At 39.7% G+C, this 18,774-nt stretch overlaps 1 protein-coding gene across 1 annotated transcript; it reads left to right on the plus strand.

The window, feature by feature from the left end:
* Positions 1–15,757: 15,757 nt before the first annotated feature.
* LOC124165898 lies at positions 15,758–16,594 on the plus strand. Its single transcript, XM_046543437.1, has one exon. It carries the CDS (start codon positions 15,758–15,760, stop codon positions 16,592–16,594), a length of 837 nt encoding a protein of 278 aa, XP_046399393.1.
* Positions 16,595–18,774: the final 2,180 nt, after the last annotated feature.

Below are 18,774 nucleotides of genomic sequence, written 5' to 3' on the forward strand. Positions count from 1 at the left end.
AATGGAATGATTTTTTTTGAGGCAGTACTTTGCGGCTAGACACGATCGATACTTCTCATTCTTTGTGAGAAACAACCTAACGGAAATAGATTATTAAATTGAAGTAAACAGCAAGAAAACTAACACTATCGCATCAGGCCTTTATCGTCATTATGTATGTTATTGGTGGCCTATCTCTGTGCCTTCCATCCCTTCCACCTGTCCTAAAACGATAGCTTTCATTAGACACTCGTGCTTCGCGATGAACTCGGAGTGGAGTATCCCCGCGGGCCCACCCTGAGTACCCGTTTCCAATGTACCGTCTTTTACCGAATGTTTTCAACAGACCTCCCTTCTCACCTACTCTTCTTAGAACTTCCGAATCAATTACATGAGTAGAGTAGATATACCTTTTAGGGGTGCGTCGACTACAGGGTCATTTGCACCGCTAATTGTTCCTAATGTAAAAGGAACTTATTTTTTCCTTTTTGAGTATTTACTACACAAGGGTCTCCTGTCGATTGAAATTACTAGAGTTTCATTACGCCTGTATTCATGTTACAGAGGATTACATTATTGATGGCATCTATATTATTACCCAAGACGGTTTGTATTTCCTTGTCGCCAATCAATCTCCTACTGAGAAGAAAATATTTCAATCTTTCTAGCAGAACGTGTCTCACTGCATGGCGGCAGCAGCAGCTATTACAGCGTAGTACCTGTTTTTCTCCGGTAAAGATACTTCTCTACATAATACCACTATGAGTATGAAATTCTATCATCGGACTTAGACAACGTTCAATTTTGGAGCCAAGAGTGCGGACCCGAATTTAATCTGAGCAAATGCTTGATGGTACATTTCTTGCGGAATTCGTCCAACTATAACCATGATTATGCTGTTGATAGTATTAACAGAGAGGCAACAGACGAAGTGAAGCACCTGGGCGTTACAATAACCTCAAACCTCACGCGGGGAACATATATAAAGAATATTTGCGGCTTCGCCCTGAAGAAATTAGGATTCGTCAAACGTATTGCGGGAAGATTTTCGAATGAGAAAGTAAAAGAAAGGTTTCACACTCGTCCGACCGCACCTTGAATATGCAGCGAGCGTATGGGATCCGGTGTAGAAAGACTTAATCCACGAACTTTATAAAATACAAAGGAAGGCTGCGCGTTCCGTCAAAAAATGCTGCGGGCGTACAGACAGCGTTAGGCAGATGTTAAGCGAATTAGGCTGGGAGCCGCTGGTGACTCGGAGGCTGCGCGCTAGGCTTAGATTGCTTGAACAATTGAGAATGGATATCTTTAAGAGAGACACAGAGAACATAATATTAGCGCCACACATTATATTTCCAGGTCCGATAGAAGCGATAAATTGAGAGAGATGTTTTGCCGAACGGATAGATATGGGAGTTCGTTTTTCGCCCGAGCCCGAGCTCTAGTCCCAACTTCGTTAGAGAACTTTTTTATTTGTAAACGGCTGGTGTCCTAACACCCCCTGCCACACGCTTTTTAGGTGGCTTGCGGAGTATTATGTAGATGTAGATGAATACCCTGCGAACCAACCCTAGGGTGTTTGGCAGGGGGTGATCAATCACTAGCATGAAACATGCAATGGGACTCCCACATGCACACCACACGGTCCAAATAACGTCACGCACACTAACAAATTATGCTACAACATGCTGCTAGAAATAATGATAAAATTCAGAAACAAGCATTAAGTTATACATAAGTCAGTACGCTACACCATAGGTCATCTAATCTATTTGTGAGTTCTATCGCTGCCATTATAATCTCTTATTGATCGTGGAAGAAAAGACATTGTGAATCTGTCTGTTCTACAGTCTATCTCTCTCATTTTATTTATATGATCTGATCTTTCTTAATATGTTGGCGTTCGTAAGATATGGTTGACTTCGTTAGAAAGGACTCTGCTCTTGAATTTATCTAAAAAGGTATGCCTGTGTGCGAGCGGTAAGACCTATTCTAAGCTGAGTGATCCATCCATTTGATCTGCATCATTATCCTTCCGTAACGCCACACTTTGAAAGCTTCCAACCTTGATTTATTTGCAGTCGTGCTCCGAGTGTAATATATCCCGGAGGTAAATTAGTTCTCCATTTGGGTCTCTGGTCGGGGACTACTTGAGAGGGTACATCGATCGAAGGTGTGAAAATGCTGAGGATATCGGTGTGAAAAGACGAGCCAATCGAGGTACTGAGTGGAGAGCTGCGTCAAATCAATCTTAGGATTACTGGTGACAGTCGATGAGAGGCTTTCTAACGGAAATCAATATATTTTCCTTTTTTGCCAAGAGTCAGTAAAGGTGTGCGCTTACATTGGTTGATCCTGGAATATCGGAATCTTTAGTGTTGAGGGGCAATGGTAATTCGATCCAAATGATGAGAACAACATTTTCCAAAAGCAGTCACACTCAATTCTTTCTTCGCATTAATAACCTTTCATTCATTAGTTCGACTTTTGATCACTGATAAAAAAACAGGGATTTTTTTAGACATAATTTTTTTAAATAAACTACTTTTGCACGCTTATTGTCTTTGTTTCCTTTCGTTCGACTTCCTTTTTAAAATTTTGCCCTCCACTGCTTCATACCATTCTTTGTCCTTCCATTAAACTGAGCGAACCTCATTTCCACAAATTCCGGCGCTTCTTTATCGCTGCAATATCAGCCGTAATCCATTACTGCCATTAATAGGGCCAGAGTGCATGTTCTCCAACATGGATTCCACTCCAAAGACTCCACTCCACCTTCTGATCCAAGGGGACTACGACATAATAGTCCCTTCCGTTGAAGCTTGATTCAAATTTCCACTTCGGGCGCATTTTAATCTGTTTTCAAAAACGTCCGCAGCGATAATTTCTGGTCCAGATGAATGCAGAGCGATCCATTTATTCTCTGAAATTTTCATAAAAGTTTTTAAATATTGCTGAATATCATCGAAAAATTATAGATTTAATGGAATACAACATCACGAATATAAATTTCGCTTAACAATCCTATTGATAGCTTATTTAATTCGGATCGCTCTGTCTTCAGCGACTCAAGCAGAGATATACAAAGACCCAATTAAGGAAAATTTTGAAGCACCGTGTTCCATCCTTCATCCATAACAGCATGGCTCTGCTCAGCGATATCCACACGTGGAACATCGACATGGAGGAAACAAATGTCTAGTCCCAATCCATAGGTCCTCGCGTATGGCGGGATCATTTATTATATGCACCTTTTCCCGCTCATTCAATGCCCTGTCGGATGACCAGAGACGCGACTAGTCAAGGACGAAGGTGATCCGACAGCTGGAATAATAATACAATGTGGCCTAGCTACATAATAATATAAATTATCTATCATCATATTAATTTTTTTACTGATGACTGTATTCCTTCATTTCCGTATCTATAACCTTGTAAAGAGAGCCCTGGTCCAGAGGAAGAGGGGGCCGGATTGTGGCCTCATCTGGCCAGGTAAAAGAAATAAATAAAATCAAATCAAACTAATCAAATGCGCTGTGGTTGGCGACACATCTTGAGGCTGACTAGAGAGAAAATGACTCTGTCATTGGAATATTGGTGTTGAAAGCATTTCATTTCCGTGTAGCACAACACCGCAGTCCAGGGTCAGGATTTTGGATTTCTGCCTCTACGCTGAACTCCAGTTTACATTCGCGTCTAAGGGGTCTACTCCGACATGCTAGGGCATGCTGTAGCAGATTTTACCCGGATGGAAACCCGATAAACCAATCTGCGCAGCGAGGGACATAAGATTCGAAAGACTCGCAGCAAAGCAGCAGTAGCATGTTCTGCTCCTATCCAATTTGTATTGAGAGTTAGATACTAACTGTGAAGAATGTATGTGCACAGAACAAACAATGATCATTTTGGGATCCTTTGTTCATATTCGACCCTGATAGGACGACTGCCATTATGACAGCTCCGTGCATATGAGCATTGCTTTAGCCCTAAATCCAGAGCGTAACCTCTACGACGAGAGGCGCTCGTCTTCGGACAAGCGCTTTAGAAAACTCAAGAAGCAAGTGTGCGGCCGTGATTGGGAGCGTTATTATTAAAGTACTCTACCGATTAAGGTAGGTTTCCATGGAATACCTACTTAAGAACTTTCTGTGGGCATCTTGCCTTGAAGCACTTCTCTCTTCAATTCTCTGTAAGGCCTACTCCTTTTCATTCTATTTAAAAATCCTATTCTTTTTTTTCCTCTCCCTCGTTTCCCTAACATTCCACACTCTAACACCATTTTCAACATCCCCTCCCCGCTAAGTACCCCCTCCATCCATACCTTCTATCTCCTCCGTATCTCACCTAAAAGCTGCCTCTCCCCACCCACCATCTCCAGCACTTCGTCGTTTCTCCTCCTCTCCGTCTACTTCACGTTCTTCATTCTTCGCTACACCCACATCTAAAATGCCTCCAGTCTTCTCTCGTCCTCCTTCCTAAGTATCCACGTTTCCGCCCCTAAGAAGCTACACTCCTAATCAAACTCTTCACTAACCTTTTTTATTTAATTCTTACATAGCAAACCTCTTATAAGCTTCTTCCTGTTCATGAAAGCCTCCTTTATTAATGCAATTCTTTTCCTAATATCCTTCCTACGGTATCCGTTTTCCTCTAACGTTTTGGCTTAATAGTTGAATTGCTCTACTTGTCCAAGTTTTTCCCCATGTTCTTTTATCTCGAAACGTACATTCCTCGCTCGTGATGCCTTAAAAAACCGCATTACCTTGGTCTGGTTGTGGTTAAGTCTCATCCCATACTTATGTGTAATCAACGCTTGAGATGCGACATATTTAAGGGACATAATTTTTTCAATGCTTGCTCTTTGACAAGATGTATTGAATAGATTTCCACATTGTTGGATAAGAACATAGTTGATCATCTGCACCACTGTCGATACGTCCAAAAATATACCCATGAGTCCATTGCAAATTATTCTGATTTTAGTAGATCATAGAATATAGCCTGCTGCCAAGGATAAATTAAAAGCATGCAAACACTGAACAGCCTAATACTCATCTGAATCTCCAGGAAATATCTCAGCCACTGACGTTTGCCTCTCTCGCGCTTACTCGGACTGATAGTCCTTAGAAATTACTTAAAATTACGGATGTACGTGTAATAAGAAGGAGGCAATGGTGACAACTTAGAATGATCGCGGCCATGTTTGAGCTAATTTCTTACAAGGGCGTTATTTCATACTTGACGTATATTTTGGTGAATAGAACATTAATAGATTAATAAACAGCTATATACATATCATATATACATGTTTTAATATATACATTAAAATCTTGTAGATATATTATATATACCTACATGTTTTTTAATGTATTAATGTATATATAACATGTATGTCCCAGTCAGGTAGCATTTTTACCCTCTGATTTCTGGCTTTTTCCATCCACCGCAGCACCGTTGTCATCGTCCTTTTTCAATCATATGTTCCTATCCCTTTCTTTCCTTACCTCTGAATTTATTTGAATGTTTACGCTTAAGGCGTCGTGTGAATGAATGAAGTACCAGCGCACATTTGAAGGTAACTCACACGAGTGTTATGAATAAAAACTTCTTCTTGTCCCAGGGTGAGGAAACAAAAACACCTAATTAGATGGCAAATAATGAAAATTAAAAGATGGAGCTTACGAGGGAGAGTTTGCTTTTGATTCCGAGTGAATGGGCATCTTTCGTTTTGTAGCAGTGTATCCTCCCTTTCTGCTTCTCTTTTGGTCGCCATCCATGCCTCCTCCCACAACTCTTTATTTGATGAATCTTACAAAGAGGGAATATTGGCCTCCCTTCCCCCGTCTACCATCCCCCAAGAGCTTAAGCACTTGGAGCAGGCGTGCATTTGAGCTCTTTGTGCGCTTTCTGCACCAAGGATCAACCGCGCCCACAAAAACACCACCAATCCCCGTCAACCTTTCTTTCCTCCCTCCATATGTCCCCTCTTCCTTACGCCCTTCCTTCGCTCCTCCACTTAAAACATTTGTTTTTTTTCAGAGTGTTCCTGTGCCTCTCCGGGGGTCGTCTTACACGTCTGCTCTCATAGTGACAGTTTTTAAACATTCGCACGGGCTATAGAATAGTATTTGCTAGCCGCAAAGAATATATATGTTCATACTTCGCGTATAACATTTTTCTGCTGTTTTTCGTAAGAGTTCGATCTTCATACATTGAAATAGAATTTCATGCTTTCAATATTAGTTTGTTTAGTGCGCATTGGAATAGGGCTCTTAGTCTTGTTTGGTAAGTACAGCCCGAAATTTACATTTTAACTGTAAAAATTTGAGGCTCACCTTACTCGTCGCAATATACGATAAATTGGTGCAAATTATAAAGTCTAAGTGCGACAGATTATGTACCTATCACTGTACGTCACGGCCATACCTTCACGCATGAAAAGAAATTTAGTCGGCAGCGCTCAATTTTTCGTCATTTCTGAGGGGGAAGGGATCCCTCCTAAAAGATTTCCCCTACCCTTCTGAGCCGCCTACGATATTGACGTCTTTCTGCTCGAGGGTGGCCTCTATTCGCATCCGCCATCTTGCTTCTCGCTCCAGGTGACGCCACGAGAGGCGCCAGGGTCGCGGGGGGCGTGTCTCGCGCCGGCGCCTTCTCCTCCCCCAATCCGGTCGCGGCGCTCTGTTACGGCTGCGCGCACGCATGCGTGTTTTGTTCGCTTGATTGTAGAAGAGGGGGAGGGGAGGGCGCGCACAGAGTGAGCGGATGAGGTCGGCGGTGGTATAAGCAGTTCGCCCCAAAGTGCCAGTGCAGAAGGAGCGGGGGGCGGGGGGCGGTGGTTGGCCGGCACCCCGCCCCCTCATCGCAGAGGCTAGTGGCAGTCCAAAATAGTATTTACTACTTTATAGAATAATCCATTTGGGAGAGTGAATCTCCCCGTGTTGTGAGTTGACAATAATATCCGTAGCTAGGCAGAGGCGCAATGGCGCGGCGCCATCCATCCACGATGGCGCCCTCTATCCCTCTGCTCTCTATTCTTCGTCTCGTGTCGTGTCCGTGCGTGCGTGTGGCCGAGTGTGAATGTGTTTGTTCGTTGCTGCCGTCTGATTGGTCGTCGTTCGTCGTTGTCACCCCCTGCCATCAATCAGTCTGCCTTACCTGCAGTTGTCCTCCTTCATCCATTACACTCCCATTGAAGAGGATGAAGATTCCAGTTCATTTTCTTCGCTGCGGATCGCATAGTTGGGCTAATATATTGATTTAGTGATCTTATTGGACTAATTTTTGGCGTGATTTACATTGTCAGTTGCCATCAATTAGATGGCCTTGATATTTGAGTGGCTATTATTAGTGAACAAAAGTGATGATGATGAAATATGCTATTATTTCAAGCATAAAGGCTATCGCTTTGCATTGTAACGGAAGCATCCTTTTTTGAGGATGACAATTGTGTTTTGCTAATGCCAAGGATAACCAATATTTGTTTTTTCCTTAGTAATATTCTGTACTACACTGTCTGGCGATCGTTTTTCTCCGACGTTCTATGTGTACATAGTTATTTCATTGGTAACTGTTATTGTCCTTTTATTATCATCAACGGAGCATCCATGTGTATCATGTGTCTGCAGTGAGTGCGAGCAAAATTCCATTCCAATTACTGCTATTCGGCCATTTTGCAAAGTGGCGACGACGTTAGTCAGTTGTTTCGTCCATCGAACGCAGCTCCCTATTTGAAGTTCATCTTTGCATTTGCAGATGGACTGTTGCACTGGAAATGTTAACCATCAGGAGCCCTGTTCACATCGCTTCCGTTCATTACCGAGAAATGTCACCTCTTTACCATAAATATCGCATGGAGAAATGTTTTGTTTCCCTCTGATGCCACTGCTTATTGTAGGCGCCACCCTCATTCACTTCTCACGTGGCGCCCAGGTGCGTTAGGTTTGAGAACCAAGCACCATGCAAGGAGAAAATTCCGTGATTTGTTGTTTTGCGTGAATATGTATGTGAGAATGAAGCCGTCGCATTAAGCAGGTGGTGAGGAGAGAGAAGCATGTCATAGTCTCGTGACTTGGGGAGAAATAAACATGCGGCCAAATCGTTTGATGACCGCTCTTTCCGGAAAGTGTATGTTTCTAAATTTGTTTTATTTATCTTCTGCTTTTTTCTGAGGAGACCCAATGTGAAATGTTAAGAGGGAATAATTCCAGCGAGTGATATGTACGAAATGAGTATGATGATGAGTATGAGTATGAGTTTGATGCGTGAGTCGATCGCAAACTATTCTTAGAAGTCTCTTGTCGAGCACGCACCGAAATCAAAGCAATGGAAAGCGCACAGGACTATTTGACATGGGTTGCATTCAGCAGGAAATAAGCGATTGGTAATCGCTGACCAGTGATCACTAATCGGCGACGTCACAATTAAAGATGCCTGTGAATACAGATATACGCAAACCGATACTGTACTTCTGTCGAAATCTAATAATAACTCAGTTCAATCAATCAGTACAAATTCTGTACTCATTAACAAGCTGTACTTCATCCTATGAAATCGTTTATGCGGTCGAAAATAACGTTCTGGACGCCATAGGTGCAATCGTAACTAATCGCTATGAAATCACCGTTATCTCTAGATTCGATGGAAAAATGGCACCCTATTATCAATCAGTGATTATTAAGCGCTTTGAAAATAACGCATTAATGAGTCGATGATTTGTCGATTACTTATTGATGTGTTCTGCTGAATGCACCGATGGTCGACAAGCATAAAATGGGGAATATTCGCATGCGAAGATTGTGCTTTTAGAATTGTTTAAACTATAGGTAAGGTCCCCGATATTTTGTACTCTAAAGCAAAGTTCAATCTGTATGAAACGAATACATTTTCAGAGCTGCGTGCTTCCCCATTATGCATTTAAATAGAATGCAATCGTCCTTCTCAAGATGGCCAGATGCGCGATATCTCGGTCTCCTCAGGAGGCAGAATTCCAATGTTTAGAGTTCAATGGAGTTTGCTGTCTCCAATTGTTGAGAGACAGTTGATTGTACATACAAGAAGAAATTTTGAAAAGAGAAAATAATATTTTTTAAGTCATTGCTGCTGTTTCACAGCCTTTGTTGTTTTGTGTGCAGCTAAGAACTTTTAATAACGTTGACAATGGTGCTGCCAATGTGTGCTTCAATGTAACATAGGTGTAAATTGTTGATATCATAATAAATATTAAGGCAAATATATTGGCTGTGGAGCAATTAATGCCTTGATTATCAGGTTGGATGTATGGTGTAATGTAATAAAACAATCAATCAATTTGTACGACATGTTATTATTTGTCATAATTTCCTCTTCTAGGCTTCCCTTTCTGTGACCGTTGGCCAATTTTTATGACCGAAGATTGTAGCGTCCTGTGGGGGCCATGATTCATTTGTCAGCGGTCAGAGGAGCAATATGCAAGGTGTGTAAGTTGGGATACCCTCTGTTTGGGCCAAATCGTCTACAAAAAGCGGAATTTTTGCCTAGGGGGCCACAAATACCATTTAATTCTTTGATGTTCACCTGAATAATGGAAGACACTACTAATAACTACAAGGTAGTTAGGTCTCTCGCGAAACCAAAATGAGTACATTTTGCGCATGACGTCACCATCGGTGCAAATTTTCTCAATTCATAGCATTAGCAGAAAGAAGGGGCTCTTATACATCTTTCCTTCATTCCTCCTATCCCGTAGATACTGATTTGAGGCTAACACGGCCTAGGCGTACTTCTGTAATAAAATTATCTTTATTTTCTTCGCACACATCCTGCCGGTGTATTCAAAGTAGCTCAGCATTATTAGTTCTGAATCTAAATTGACGTCCAATTTCTACAATTACTTACAATAACTTTGACTTCTTCGTCAGTGAAGATTGATCGGAGGGAAATTTAAATAAACTCCCTTTTTGTGGTGAAAGGAAACAACAGTTCTTGGCAACCAAGACTTTGATATACACCTGTTGATGCGAAATTGTAAATAACACCACAGGTGTTGCGCAATGTAGGCGCAGGTGTTGCGCCTACCTTGTTATGGCGGTACGATGGCCTGATTATTGGAATATTTAGAGAACTCTCCAGTGGGACACTTGATGTGTTGTCACCAACTGCGCATTTGAATGGGTCTACAAAAGTCACAACTAGCGTCGCTAAGAGATCCGAATTTGAGGGAGAAATTAGTTTTAGGACTGTTAGCCGGTAATTTCCCAGCGGATGTGATATTCTTGCAATTAATTGTAAGTCTTATTCAGAATTTATTTAGTAAATCCTAGTCAGTAGTCAGAATACTTAATGTTATACTTGAAAAAACTTATCACAGATTGAAAAGTCAAGCTATTCCCTGTATCGATTCAGCGTGCAAGTGTATCAGAAAATGGTCTATCAGCATCAGCCGTGGCAACGAGAACAGATACTGACCTACAATAGTTATCACTAGACGCCGATCAATAAGTGCGCCAATGTTGTAGAAGAGCGCCAATTTTCAGCGATTTTCAATTATTTTACAGTAATTACCAAATGATATTTTCCGCACGCCCGCAAGATGGGTTGGAATGTAGGGCATGTACGATATATAAATTATGTTCGACAGCCTTATTGCACACCCGGGTACTACGAAACAAGGTTAGTCATTGCGTATCTCTTGGAGTATACGATATATCGGCGATATGATGCTCTGACGTCAGCAAGCTTCCTAGAATTGTTCACCTGGCTCTAGTTACCATTCATTTAGCGTGGGATATAGAGTACGTGATCGGATATGTACTCGTATTTACAACTGATTTCAATAAATCAAAATGACTTCCTTGCCATGAGATGTATATTTCGTCTTTTAGCTCGCCGCGATGAGTTTCTGTTAATGCCCATGTTTTTTTAAATGTGAATTTGTTTGTGTTTGTTTTTTACCGTTCGCTATGTATTCTGATATTCGCCATTTCTGTTTTCATTGTCAACCTCGTAATGGGTAAGCAACCTATTTGTTCCTTTACCCCCAGAGACTAATGTCCAACGCTGGCGTTACATTTTTGGTAATTTGAAATCGTTCTCGACCGACTCTCATGCCTTGACATACCTGTGGACATTAATGCAAAAATCATTAGTGGGCACTAGAAATCATGGTCTGAGACTCTGGTATTTGATCACACAGACGCACTATGAGTCAGGATTTCGGCTGTCCGAGAGTGCTTTGGTTTCTCCGGTAGAATGACACAACCGATAATTTCTTTCTGGGATGAGAAGAAGCCTTCCTGAGCCATGACCTGTTCCCATGCGCTCCTCGCATCGGCCTCACGTGGGTCCATGTTGCTCCCAATATTTTGAGTAATTCTTTCAATCAATGAAAAGTTCTATACCAACGAGAGTGCATGACGTCACCAACTCAAGACAGGGGGTCGTCCACTTAGTCGCTTTCTGCTGATAAACTTAAGATAGAACGACTCAAAGGGTAAGATTTAATTTTCGTGGTCAGTCCTTACTTGCATTTCATGTATTAAGTGATATCACTTAACTACATTTTCTATTGACCGATGGTTATCACTCACCACAATGTTTTAACGTGCAATGGTGGAACTAATCTATCATCATTATCGCAATTATACGTCAGATTACTTATATCACGATATCGATATATTTTAAATAAGATACGTAACATAAGATGAGGATAGAGGGACGCTTTATAATTCTTACTCAATAATTTTTGTGTTCCTCAACTTTCAGTCTTATATTACGTGATAATTGAAATTATTTTTTCAGACTTAGGAAATGCGGGCAGAGTAAATAACGAGAAAATCGCTACTTAGTGATTTATAGAAGCCAATAGGATCACTTAAGAAACCGGCGTCGTCCAAAACTCAGTACGAGGTGAAAAGCCGGTAATAATCATGAAATATTTCGCGAAAACACGAGAGCAGTATTAGTTAGAATAATAAAATACCATATCGTGGAAAACAGAAGGAAAACCCTTAGGTAAACTAATTGAAATTCAGAAAAAAGCTGCGCGCTTCATCAGAAACTACTAAGAGTGAACAAAGAGCGTTACTCAGTTTTGAAGTGATATATTATTAAGGGGGGATAATACAGACTCGGCGGTTGCGAATGAGATTACTCGAGCAATTAATTATAGACATTTTTCAGAGCAACTCGGAGAACAACAACTTAGAACCTTGTGTACTTTAAAAAAAATTGAAATTATCCAGTTTAAAAAAAAATTGATTCAGCTAGTTTTGGTACACTGAATCCTCGTAGAGTGCAATTTATATAATCATCCAACAAAAAAATTATACAATTCTTAGAAAAAAGTCGTCCTCTTACATTAGAACTGGAATTTTGCTATTACTTATAATATAGATAATGGAACAATTTCACTGAATGTATCTCGGTATCCTGAGTTATATGCTAGAACCTCATTATGTCTCCAGGTCTGACTGAAACAACATAATAGGAGAAAGATATTTTTCTGAAAGTATAGTTGTAGGGATTCGTTTTTCACCTGATTAATAGAGGTCTTTGATTTATGATATTTCGAACCCGTTCAATTAAATATCTCGCAACCGATAAACTCGGTAGCAATGGATTGCTGATAACCCTATCCTCAAGTGAAGCCAATGAATTGTGCATTCCGCCATCTTGAAAAGGCCTCTATAAATATGCTCTATTTAAATACAAGGGAAATCGCGTAGATTTCAATCATAGGGATGTGTGAGTACTCAACAGTTCGAGTCGAGTCGAGTAGTTAGTACTCGACTCGAATGCTTTGAGTAGTATTACGAATGTCGAGTCGAGTTGTTTCGGTTACATAGCTGTCGAGGCCAATGAGTTCAGAAATCTGCCGACAGGAGGCGCTATCATGAAACTCATTTAATAATATCATTTTTAAAGTCGAAAAGTCGTTCTAATGACTTAGTTTAGGAGTTTCAGCTTTTTTATACGTAGCTATCAACCAATTTATCAGTCGACGCGGGCGCCGAATACCTTTTTGTCCACCGCGGCGGCGACCGTCTTCCGACCCGGCGGCGTAATCGGAGTGGACCGCTGCATCGCGCATACTTTATATGGGATAATTTTATACCCTAGCATACTTTCTTTACTCAAATGCCGAGAGAATGCGTAAATATTTTTAGGATTACTATGGAAAAAAATACAACTTTTAGGTTTTATAGGACAATACCGGTTTTTAGCGGCATTTCACGTCACAATTAATCTTTTAGCCTTTTTGAGTACTACGTACCTCCGACGTTAAATTTTGCTAATTCCTTTGTTACGTTTAATTTCCTTCTTGAAGTAAATGAAAAAGAGTTGCTATGGTTGATTGAATGAAGTAAAAAAATGATTTGGTCTACAAAGCTAATGGCGAGTTTTATAGTTCGTTCACTTCTTCCACCTAAATTCCATGAATATTCAAGATCCATAAAAATCGTAGATATAACTTTTAATAAAAATTCCCAATGTTCCCAAACCTTGCAACTTTGGCAAGAAAGTACTTATCCAACCACACAAGTGTGTTGCGAAAGACAATTTTCCGCAGGCAGTAATACTGTAACATGGAGACGTCAAAGCCTTCTGCCTAAGCATTAAGAACGATTAATTTTTCTGGATGAGAATTAAATAGGATCAAATATTATTTTATCCTTTTTTATCCATGATTAATGTACGTATATAATCTTTATTACAATTGTACAAATGCCTTTACTGAGGGCTTTTCTGAGCAGTTTGGATGTATACATTAATTACATTTACGACATATTATTAGAGGTGAATTCATTTCAACTTTGTGTCTATGGATCTGTTTAAGATAAATAAAGGTTCATTCCTCTTCTAATTGTGACACAATTATCACCAGCTTTCCTCATTATCTTTTCCTTTTTAGATCAAGCTAAGCATTCAGAACATAAAAAAATGGATTTGAAAAATGAGAATATGTTGAAGCATGCATTGTTATATTGCCTAGTTCAGGAATTGTCATACTCGACTCGATACTCGACTTGATATCAAAAGGTACTACTCGGACATCCTTATTGACTTATTTTCTCAGCTCATATGATTTGAATGATATTATGACTTAGATTGTAAATAGCTTCAAACGCACCCCATGCTTCAAAATGTTCAATATCTTTTCCATCAAATTTTGCGCATTTTTTAATTACAAATAATACGTGGGAGACGGCCATGTTTGGAAGGTCTGGACGGACATCAGCCTGGCTTCTGTTCACGGTATATGGCGACCAGCATTCCATTTTTCTTGAGTTTAGTACTCACAATGCGCAATTTGTTTGCGGCTTGCGGATTTGCGATTAGTCTTCTGCCTCGGTAACCAACCAATGAGCATTCAGGCGATAATGGTAAGCCAGTGCTGCCTTTGTGTGCAGAAATTTGGGAAGAAGAGGTCAAATTCATTATACTTCAAATAACTTCATTTACCTTTTCTTTAAAATATTGTTTGGTGTATTACTCAAGTAAGCATCTATTTTCGCTCTCAATGACTCGTAATGATCATATCGTCCTTCTCTTCATACTCCCTTTTTACGGTTTTGGCCGCGCAAGAAGCTCTGACGACATTTTAGTGATAAAGTTACGAACTACCGATATCTCGGCAACCAACGCGCGTACAGGCGGTGGTTTAGGGCTACCACACCACAGATCTCGGTGCAACCGAGGTTGCGTGAACGGGGCATTATTATCCTAGGATAAAAAATTCACGCCATTTCTAGTGTTGATAATAATTAGGCTGTGGGACTTAATCGAAGAAATAGAGATATCCCCTGAATATGTTTCCCGGCTCACACGGACAAGTTTTAATTTTGCATAAACACAAGGATACGCTTTTGCGAAAAAGATCTGATTGCCTCACCATGGTCTGACCGTCCTATGTTGGCGCATCTGAAAGGACTAAACTGTTAGCCAATCAGTGAAGGCCATTTATGCCCATTTGGATGAGAAGTTATAGGTAACCGTACGAGTCAGCAATGTTTAAATCAGGTAATGGCGTTAACGTTATAGTTTCCCTATTGAGAAAACAATAATGTTTCTTCAGTATTTTGCATTTTTTATTATCATAATTGTATTGGCCAGCAAATTCACATAATTAATTCGCCTTTAAATGGCCAGTGAAACGCTATGATGTATTTACTCGTAGGCTGGTGCAGACGACTGCTTTTCAGCTCGCACTACTGATTACTTCAACACATACTTACCTTCCCTTTGTCAATGCATGCCGATAATGAATTATCAACACCAGAAATTGTGCGAATTTCTTTTACGTCGATTTTTCTCATTTGCATCGCAATAACCGGTTTAATAAAATACGTGAAAACTTCAGGTGAAACTTGTGAAAAAGTAGTTAGAGTAAATGAGTGGTGACATAAAATGAATTCAATATTGTCGAATAAAATTAAATGAACGTACACTTGCATTCTCAGTATTAGTCTGTTTCTCGTCGAGTGCGGACGCTCCTACTGCTCTCGTCCGTCAGTCGGCTGTTTTGTCGGAAATGAGCCATTCAACCATAGTGACTTACAAGCTGTCAAAAATGCTATATAGAGTGAGTGCGATAATCCAGTGACCTTATTACGCTAGTTATCTGAAAGTTATAACCGGGCGTTACTTTATGTGATTGCTGCTCCTTCCCTTGCCAAGTGAGAAGATCTACACTACTATGAGCAACTGCTCCGTGTGTAAAAAAACCACGCGAAACACCATCTACCTTGCTTGTGACAAGTGCAAAAAATGTTTCCATGGCAACTGCTTGAAACAATCCATGTCAAAGGAGGACATCGAGGGCATTAAGGCAAGTGGGCAGACGTGGAAGTGTAGTGAGTGCCAAAGTGTTCACCGGCAAAGTCTGCGTGATTCGGTGTCCAGTGATTGCTGTGAAGGCAGCACATCTCTAGAAGATGTGTACGCATTAATTAAAGAGATGAAAAATGAGTTGAAAGTCACAGAAAATAATCTGGGAGATTCCATAAATAAGTTATATGAGAGGTTAGATGATAGTGTGAAAATTATTGAAGAGCAGGGGAAAAGGTTAGATCGGTGCTACGAGCAAATTTCTGCTCTGCAGAATGAAAATGTGCAGCTAAAGAAACGTGTGAACGACGCTCTAAGCCGTTGTGATGATTTAGAACAACGTGCTCTAGAAAATAGCGTGGAAATACATGGTGTCCCCTTTAGTGCGCATGAAAACCTTACCCAAGTCGTGTGTAAAATTGGAGCTGAGCTAGGAGTGGAGATAAAAGACGAAGCCATTGATTTTTGCTATAGGTATAAGTCTATGTCTAATGACAAACCAGGAGGAATCCACGTGAAGTTTGTCTCTCAACGCACTAAAGAGGACATACTTCTAAAGCAGAGAGTCAAGAGGAACTTCTCCACCAGACATTTGACTCTGGAAGGAACTCCACCGACAGACTCACCGATATACATCAATGAGTCACTTTGCCCCGGTCGGAGAAGACTCTTCAGTGCAGCGAGGGAGGCAAAGAAGACAAAAAATTACGACTTCTTGTGGATACGTGGGGGTAAAATATATCTGAGAAAGGCAGAAAAACATCCTGCGAAACTGGTTTTATGCATGGACGACATCAGTAAGCTATAATTTTCCTCCTATCTTAATGAATATACCAAACATTACCACATTGAATGAACTTGATAATTTAACTATAATTCAGCAAAATATCCGCAGTTTGAGGAGCAACTTTGACGTTTTTCTGCTACATTTGAATACTCTGACCTTTGTACCAAATGTTATAATTCTAACAGAAACGTGGATTCATGATTCTGAAGCTAACCTGTACACCATTCCCGGGTATAAATCATTTGTCAAATGTAATAATAATGCTCGCTCAAAAGGTATAATTGCATTTGTCGAAGAAAATCAAATATGCTCAGAATGCACTATTGATTTAAATACTGCTGACTGTTTATTGTTAAATATAAAACTTAGCTTTATAGAAATTAATGTTTTGAGTTTATATAGATATCTTAATTTCCCTGTATCAATATTTGTAAGTGACATTGAACCTATTCTGAAAAGTGTAAAAGGTAACTTAGTAGTAGTTGGAGACCTAAACATAAATATTCTTGTCTCTAATGGAGATTCAGAATCTTACAGTAATCTTATGTGCATGTATGGGCTAACGGGCCTCATTGTTGAACCAACGCGCATAACAAAATCGTCATCCACCTGTATTGACCATATTTTTGTGAGACTATTAAATTCGCATAAATACACTTGCATAAGTAACGTAATGCATATGGCCATAACTGACCATTCATTGGCAATGATAAAAATTAGCCGTAAAAATCTGATCATAAGTTCGGGTACCTACAAACAAAAGAACGATCACAACCTACGTATTGATCAGTGTAAATTAAAAGGGCTAATTAAGGATACAAACTGGTCATCTGTATTGGCAGAAGAAGTTACTTCTACAGCGTGCTCCATGTTTATTGATACATTTCAGCGTTGCATTAACTTATCCAGGTATTCAGTGAATTCTGATGCTAAACGTTCACCAATATTAAAACCATGGATGACCCAGGAACTTGTTAAAAAAGCTAAAAGAAAAGAACTACTATTCATTAAGACTAAATGCCACCCTAACAATGAAAGTTTGAGGAAACATTTCCTTAAATTTAGAAATAAATTACGAAAGGAAACTAAGATAGCCTTAAATCAGTACTATGTTAACAAGTTCCAATTACTCAATTCAAATATAAAAGAAAAATGGAAGTTGTTAAATGAATTAACTGGAGAAGACAAAGCTGTCAAACAGGACCTGGAGCTAAATATTGATGGAGAATTAATAAATGATCCCTCTACTCTAGCACATGAATTTAACAAATATTTTATGAGTGTTTTTGATTCTGCTCAATTATTCCACGATACTCGTCATAACATACACTTAAAAAACCCTAGTGCATATAATAACGTGTTGAACTCTTTCTTCGTTGAACCAGTGACAGCTTATGAAATAACTACAATCGTAAATGCCCTTCCTTTAGGAAAAACTCCAGGGATAGATGAAATAGACTGCTGCACATTGAAAAGTGTAATCACAAATATAGCACCTGTTTTTGCCCATATCTGCAATTTGAGCTTCGAGAAAGGTGAATTTCCTAATCCATTGAAAAAGGCAGTAGTCATTCCAGTATTTAAAAAAGGGGAACGGCTCAATATTGAAAATTATAGGCCTATTTCACTACTTTCCATACTATCTAAAATAGTTGAGAAGTTGATGAAAAAAAGACTCCTTAGCTATCTCCATAAAGTAAAATTCTTTAGTGTTAATCAGTTTGGTTTTTTAAGTGGTAAAAGTACTGAACACGCATTAATGAATTATATGACTGATGTTTTTGAAGGTATTAATGCCAAGAAACGAGTTGGGACTATTTTTATTGACATCAAAAAAGCATTCGATTCATTAGACCACAAAATACTGTTACAGAAATTAGAAATGGCTGGCGTAAGAGGTATAGCTCTTAACTGGTTTCGGAGCTACTTAACTAATCGTTCACAATTTGTAAAGGTAAAAAACTCGTTTAGTGCCTTTAGCAGTATCAACACTGGTGTACCTCAGGGTTCTGTATTGGGCCCTATTCTCTTCTTAACTTATATTAATGATTTATGTAACCTTGAATTAAATGGTAAGATAACAACTTTCGCAGATGATGTGGCCTTAAATTATGTGTATTCTACTTGGGATGAAGTTGTTAATGCCATGCAGCATGACTTATCCTGTCTACGACACTGGTTTCAATATAACGGCTTGGAAC

Source organism: Ischnura elegans, chromosome 9 (genome assembly GCF_921293095.1).
Source record: "Ischnura elegans chromosome 9, ioIscEleg1.1, whole genome shotgun sequence".
Taxonomy (NCBI): domain Eukaryota; kingdom Metazoa; phylum Arthropoda; class Insecta; order Odonata; family Coenagrionidae; genus Ischnura; species Ischnura elegans.